The sequence below is a fragment of the Vulpes lagopus genome, chromosome 13 (genome assembly GCF_018345385.1).
Source record: "Vulpes lagopus strain Blue_001 chromosome 13, ASM1834538v1, whole genome shotgun sequence".
Taxonomy (NCBI): Eukaryota; Metazoa; Chordata; class Mammalia; order Carnivora; family Canidae; genus Vulpes; species Vulpes lagopus.
Genome location: NC_054836.1, coordinates 8343759 through 8351270, shown reverse-complemented (window position 1 = coordinate 8351270; position 7512 = coordinate 8343759). Strand labels below are relative to the sequence as shown.

The window sequence follows — 7512 nt, the reverse complement described above, 5'->3', positions numbered from 1 at the left end:
TCACCAATTCCACCCCTGGTTCTTCTGGCATCCATGTGACCACCCCAGGGTTCTTTACCTGGCGTGGAAGGAAGGAGGAGGAAAGGTACAGGAGCTATGTTGAGAAGCCATGGCCACTAAGAGGAGGCCTCCAAACCAAAGGGGTCGGCTCTAAGTTCCCTCATCCCTCTTCTCCCACTTCTTGGGTAGACAACTTTCCCATAATGTTGTTAGTTCCATGGTTCTCTCCTACATGGATTCAACTTCTTTCTGACCGGGCCTCTGAAGCACACAGATTTACGGTATTCCTTCCAGAACTGTCTGGAAAACCATCTTCCGGCTGACTGCTGAACTCCCACTGTCGGTCCTGATTTCTAACTCAGCCATGACTGTACATCCGTTAGGGTTGTGGTTAGAGGCCAGTGGCCATAGTGTCTTCAAGGTAGATAAAGTGGTGCCCTCTCTCACTGTCTAGTCTCTGCCCCTAGGCTTAGCAGTATTTGGCCCACATTAGGCCCTCAGGGAATGTTTATTGAATAAAGCATACAAGAAAAACAACACACAACATTTCAGCTTCTCAAAACATTCTTTAATTTTCTGCTTTTGCCACCAAGACAAGAGCTATACCAACAGGTGCACAATTTTGGACCATCACGATGTGAGGCATGGCCGTGTATGGTCAAAGTCCTTCCTACTGTCCTCTCCATGTGTTTCCAAGGTGTGTCCCGGTCAGTGCATTGCTTTCTCCTGTGACATTATCAACCATGGGTAGCAGGAGTGCTTGGAGACTTGGGGGCAGTGGCAGGGTCCAGCGTGCCAGGAGAGGTGAGCACCCAAACTACCCAGGAATACTTTAGAAACAGACTCAGCTGGTGGGTTGAGGTTGAATGTCACGCTGTCCCACCTTCCATGCACTCAGCTGAGTGGACCGGGGCTACTTTCTATGGTGAGAAAGACCTAGGGGCTGACACCCAGAGCAAGTAAGCATCTAAGAATCACTCACACCCAAACAATGTTTAACTGAGAATGAAAGCTCTCCACCTATTATTTTCTCTTGGAAAGTAGAGGCTAAAAAAAAAAAAAAAAATCACAAAGAGGGTGGATTGCCTTTCATTCTTCCACTTCTGTGATTCAAAGGCTCTTTGTTTTGATGCAGCGAAGTAAAGACGAAAAGGCAATACATCGACTATAACCTGTGTATAAGCTACTGCATACAAAACTCTCCCAGGGACTGAGATAAAAGCACTTTTCCCCCAAGCTCAGAAGACATCCTGTTTTGGTTAGGGAAACCTGTTGCAACCTACAGCCAGCTGAGAAGCCACTGATTTGACCTTGGCAAGAGACATAGAAAGCAATGCACATCCGCTCATCTCACCGAATTGTAAACTGACAGGGTCAAGAGAGTAAAAATCTCCTGTTTGCATAAGAGGACCCTACGAAGTGTTCTAGGAGGGGACTACAATTTAGGGAATGGTCTGCTTTCCAACGATTGCTGGGCAGTAGTAATTTGTGCATTCATTTTTTTCAGAGTCCAATCTGATACAACCTTCCTCCCATCCCACCCAGGGAACTCAACCCTTTGGAGCCAACTGCGCTCGAGCAGACGTTAAATCAAAACATTCTGTACTGCGGACTCCCTTTAGAGATTATATGAAAAGCCCAAATGAAAGAGACCCCCCCCCAAAAAAAAAAAGAAAGAAAAGAAAAAAAAGAGAAAATCCTCATGCTTTCTTTCCACTAAAGCATCAGGGTAGAGAAAAGCAAGTCTGCTCCAAATATACCAAATAACATGGCAGAGAAAGCAGGAGGTATGACTAAGTAACCAAACTTGGTGGCTTCCCCCCCACCTCCCACCCCCATCCTCAGCAGTGCGCTCGATTAAACCGTGGTTATTTTCTTATCCTTGGTGGCTTGCTTGATGGCAGCCTGCTCGCAGATGATCTCCTTGAGCCGCTGCAGCCTCATGTTCTGGGTGGTCTGGTCTCCCACCCCAGTCTGACTGCGGTGCAGCAAGGTCAGGGCGTGGATGTATTCTAGCTCCGTGTACTTCACGCCCTGGTCCACCACCAGGTTCAGGAGCTCGTCGGCTGTGTTGTACAGCATCTCATAATACTGCCTGAGGAAGCAAGAGGGGACACTGTTCACCATCTCCACTGTCAGCCGTTTAGATGGTTTTAGGTAGAATGAATAACCTGGTGATAAATCCTTATTCAGTAAGCATCTATTGATCGCCAGACTTGTTCTGGGCCCTACAAATATAATGGGGAGCAAGACAAGAACCATCTCTATTTTCTTGGAGCTCACTGGAGCTTGCTTCATGAGAATAGGTCTAAATGGAGACTCAGGAGACCTCAAATCTTTTAGGATCTCAGTTTGAGATTTGCCCTAAGGTTACATTTACCTAGGAAGATCCAAAGAAAAAGAAGTAGGAACAGAGCCAAGAGGGAGGGAAATAATCATCTGGCAGGCACCGTGAAAGCTGTTTTTGTCTTATTCAGTCCCTCATTGGTTCACTTATTCATTGGAGGCTCTTTGAAATGTCTGGTTTTCTCCTCCAAAGGTGGGATAATAATAGTACCTATCTCCTAGGGTTATGGGAAGAATTAATTCATCCACATAAGCACTTGGAATAGGGCCTGACAAACACACATGCTCCATAAATACTAGCTGTTATTATCAGAAATAATAATAATAATGTATTAATAGTAAGTAATGTAATGATAGTAATGGAAGTATACAATGATGAGCAAGACATCAAATAGCTCTCCTCAAATAGCTCCAAGACAAGTTGGAAAGATAATGAAAAGTAGAGAAATAATGGTTGCATTTTTATTGACAAAGTTCATTTCCATGTATTGTATCATGTAACCCTCACTATACCTAGGGAGCTATTATTCACTTTTTTCAGATAAGGAAACTGAAGCATAGCCAAGTTACAGGATTTGTCCAGTGTCCCAAAGAAATGAGGGGCTGTGGCAGGATATGCACCCAAGTTTCTGACTCTTGGTCCAATGCTCCTTCTTCATGGAAACAGACAAAAACACGCTCCAAGTGACATGAGGAAGGATAAATATAGATTTATAGCAGAGGAAGGAGAAATCCCACCATTCTGAGGGAAGGGTGTAGAATCAAGGAAGACTTCGTATGGGGTATGATATTGTCAGGCAGGGCTTCCAGGCAGGGAATTCTAGATTAAGGGAAAAGAGAGGAGCAGAAGTGAGACTCCTTCTGGGAAGAGGAATCTGGTTAGCCTGGGCAGTGTGGCTGAACAGCAGAGTTGTGGGAAAAGGTAGCTGAAGCTAGAAGGTGGACTGTTTGACATCAGGCTAGTTAAATTAATAAAGAACTTTGACTTCATCAAGTCAGTAGAGGACCTCTCTCCTTCACCTCCCAAGGTTCTATCGAGAGCACAAACACCATGCAAGTTGTGCTTCTGGAAGATTAAGGTGACAGGTACATAGAATGGTTTGGGAGGGGATTAGCTATAATGCTAGCAAAAAGTTGTGGACTTGAGATCCATTCGGCTGCAAGGCCATTGGCCTAGGTGGAGAGAAGAGTAGTACCAGTAAAAGAAACATGCATTACACTGAGTCTTCAGTGCAGACAGAAGATGGGGAAGGCAGGAGTCAAGAAAGGAGAATACAGCCACCTGCCCTTCTTGAAACCAACATTATGCTACCACTATCCCTTCACTGAGTCTACACTGAGGCTCAGACTTGCACATTTACTACAAATTACCCAAGAGGTAAAGTTCAGGGCAGGCTCTGGGCCCCACGATGCCATCACAGTTGGTTAGACAAAGAACAGAGAAGCCTTTCCAGACACAGTTTACTTCCTTCCCTCTTCTGGGCAGGAAAGGCAGCTTTGCCTCAGTGAAGGGAGGCAGACCAAGGCAAAAGGCCCAAAGCAACTCCAGAAATGAAGGGATCTTGCAGATCTATCAGGATCATTGGACTTGAGTCTTGAATTTGTTTCTTGTTCATCAGGAATATCTTGAAGAAAAGAATACCCTCTGGGAGAAGTAAGCTATCCTTATACTGAGGAATATATTCTGGGAGCTCATAATTTCAAGGATATTTTATATCAATTGTTGCTACAATGGGAATATGCTCAGGGAGGGTGTTGGTGTCTTTTCACATGGCTAGCTCCTTTTCCTGCTCTGCTAAACCTCCTTTTCTAATTAACATACCCTTTAAAAAAAATACACTTTCACAAATATTTCCTAAATAGAGGCAGGAATAATAAGTGCTCATCTTCTGTGGGCAAAAGTTTATGAGTGACTGCAGGCAGCAAATGGTTCAATATTCTTGTGCAGAGGGTCCTCGTGGGGTTACTTTTCTGTAAATGAGTGTTCACTTTAACCTGGAACCACATATTTAGAAATCACTGGTCAAAGGTAACCTTGAATGTAGACAGAGGTACTTCTAATAGAAGAGGCAAATCAACTCCAACTTGCAGACTTTTGGGAGGCCAGTATCAGATATGGTCAGGAACCTTGCTGAAGCTTCACATTCAGCTTAAAACCCATGAGAACTACCTATACTACACGATAAATCTGTTGTAACTTAAAAATACAATTTGCAAGAAAAACTTGATGCTGTAGGAAGATGCATCATATTTATCCTATGGCTTCGCATGTCTCTTGACATACTGTGGCTTCCTGAGAACAGCCCCTGTTTTGAGAAATGAGTCCCTGCATCATCTAATTTGCGTTCCCTCTGATGCACAGGGGAGGGAGAGGGCTGCCCATTTAGGAAATGACCTAAGAACACATTTTAAAACTTGGTCAAGAAGAACACATGTTTGGATCTAGACTTCTCAAGTGGAATGATAGAGAGGTTGGGGCTTATGATTCTTTCAAACCTAGAAGGTACATGACGGCTGTGGTTCTTGACTGGTGGTTCTCCAACTAGAAAGTGCTTGGAGGGCTCATGCAGATTCCTCAGGATTCACCTCAGCTATTGTGATTCCCAAAGGTCCAGAACCAGCTGGGACTCTGACCCAGAGTCTCTCTGGTGTGGGAAGAGTTACAGAACCATTCCCATCTCCTTGAGCCAAGGACCTAAACACATTAGGGAGGGAGACAGAAGCAGTAAGCGGGTGGTGATGCTTTTCACTGAGATTAAACCAAAAGAATTGGGTTTCTTTGTATTATGCTGTTGATATTTTCATCATTTATCTTAAGAAGTAACATTGAGCCCATTTAGCCACATGAAATTGGATTTCTTTTGAAAAATCTGATGAATTGTTTCCAGGGATACTGGCTGGTTTTCAACAGGGACCACTGTTCCATGCTGGGAGCAAACAAGAAAACAAAGATGCCTGGATTTCTAGTCCTAGATCCTCCGGTGTGATAAGTGATAAAGGGCGCACCTCTTAAGTCCTTAACGTTTCAATATCCTCTGTGCAATGAAGACCCTTATAAATCCCAGAATGACACTCTGAAGTGGACTCAGAGACAGAAAGAGTCCTCAAAGAGCCTCGGATGAACAGTGTCCCAGAATTGCAAAGCTGAGTTATTAAACAAAATCGACAGGTAACTGATGGTGTATTTTCTGTAGTTAGGGGAAAAAATTACCCATAACCACAATGATATATTAGGTCATAAGGAAACATAAATATTTAAAGATGGAATGAAATTCATTCATCTTGCAGAATAGTACCCAGCAGCAAAGACTACACTAAATCAGCCTAGCAACAGTTGTAACTGGAGGTAGAGAAAGGGTGCTACAAGGTGCCCCAAGGAGAAAATACAAAAATACCCCAAACTACAATTAGAATGGGCTTCTATGATAAACACAGACACGCTGAAATGAAATCATGTAACCCAATTGGAATAAATAATTTACCAGCACTTATTGAGGCTCCAGGAAAATGAAAGCTTGATCTTTATCATCAAGCATTACAATAGCAGCCATGGCTTCCAGGCATCACGTTTTGTATTAGACAGCATTTAGCTGCTGGGATGGGATCAGTGAACACACATTTGATTTAGGCCTTTTGTGGCTCATGACTTGTACAGCAAGCCCCTAACGTGCGGGGACCAACTGCCAGACGTGGACCAAATACCTATTCTGGAACCCAGAGTTCCAGAAGGTCGTCCTGATGGGTGGAGCATTCCACAAGGAGGTGGTTTCCTCCCGTGGTTTCTCTCTTTGCTGTGTACCTTTGGGCAGCAGTTCCCAAAGTGGCCTGCGTGGAGAGGGAGGCAGGTGGGGACAGGAGAACGGTGGGGTGATGTCACACAGATTGGTCTCCTGCACCCAGTCCAGAATATGACAGCATCCATACTCTGTTCTGGTGTGAGATGGATTATTTTCTCATACCTTCTTCATGCTTCCCTTTTCAATGGGCTGTTCTTCCCTTGCTTTTTTCCTTCTTAGCTTTATTTTAATGGTACCAAACCACAACTCTTGGTCCCCATTGATTGTGTTGGCAAATATTTACCCAAGTGAGGTCATGTAGGGCATGTTGCTTAATTGGGCAGATCTTTTAAAGGTTTTTTTTTTTTTTCATTTAAAAATTTTAAAACGAAGTTTGTTTTATCTTTCTCTGATTGGGAAATTAATATACATGTCATATAGACTATATGGACTAAACACAAAGATTAAGCAGAAAAGAAAGATTACTCCAATAATTCCATGATAAAGACAAACTGCATTTTCACATTTCCTTCTAGTTTTTGTTTTGCATATGTAATGTTCTACCAATTTCTCTATTACAGTTGAAATATTTAAGTTGACAGACTATTGAACATTTGTTTTCAATTTTAAACATTTTTTTTTTCCTGAGGATAGATTTCTAAAGCAGATTTAGTCAAAGTATAGTGTTTAGGACTTTGGCAATGCTGCTATCTAAAAAAGCTGCATCAATTTATCTTCCTACCAACAACATATGACAGCACCTACCTCCTCATGTTTTTTTTTTTTTTTAACACACATGAAGCTTAAACATTTTTTTACCTACTTATTGGTTTTTATTTTTATTTTTTTTATTTTTTTATTTTTTATTTTTTTTTAAATTTTATTTATTTATGATAGGCACACAGTGAGAGAGAGAGAGAGAGAGAGGCAGAGACATAGACAGAGGGAGAAGCAGGCTCCATGCACCGGGAACCTGATGTGGGATTCGATCCCGGGTCTCCAGGATCGCGCCCCGGGCCAAAGGCAGGCGCTAAACCGCTGCGCCACCCAGGGATCCCACTTATTGGTTTTTAATGTACATAGGTCTATACATACATATAAGTAAGTTGTTGATACTTTTGTATATTTTGAGTATGAGTGCTTTTCTTATTTAAGAGCTCTTCAGAAATTTCCATAAGCAACAAACCAGGACCATCCTAGTCTCTCATCCCTGGTTCTACCTCCCACTCTGCCATACTCATCGTAAACGTTATCACTGCGTCTCTGAAAGCTATTGCAAATAGTTTCAGCTCTCTCCTCTGTAAATTGAGGAAAGAAAGCCCCAATAAAACCAGCTATTCCCACACAGCAACTGTCATTCTTGGACCCGCAGGCAGTCCAGAAAGTCTGG

The 7512-nt window shown here is 42.9% G+C and overlaps 1 protein-coding gene across 1 annotated transcript in view; it reads right to left on the bottom strand.

Annotated features, from left to right (window-relative positions):
* Positions 1 to 546: 546 nt before the first annotated feature.
* Positions 547 to 7512, bottom strand: part of EXOC4 (exocyst complex component 4) — a 755174-nt gene continuing 748208 nt past the window's right edge. Inside the window, exon 18 of the mRNA XM_041727473.1 lies at positions 547 to 2095. Coding sequence (XP_041583407.1) covers positions 1858 to 2095 — 238 coding nt within the window. The 3' untranslated portion in view covers positions 547 to 1857. The remainder of the gene's footprint in view (positions 2096 to 7512) is intronic.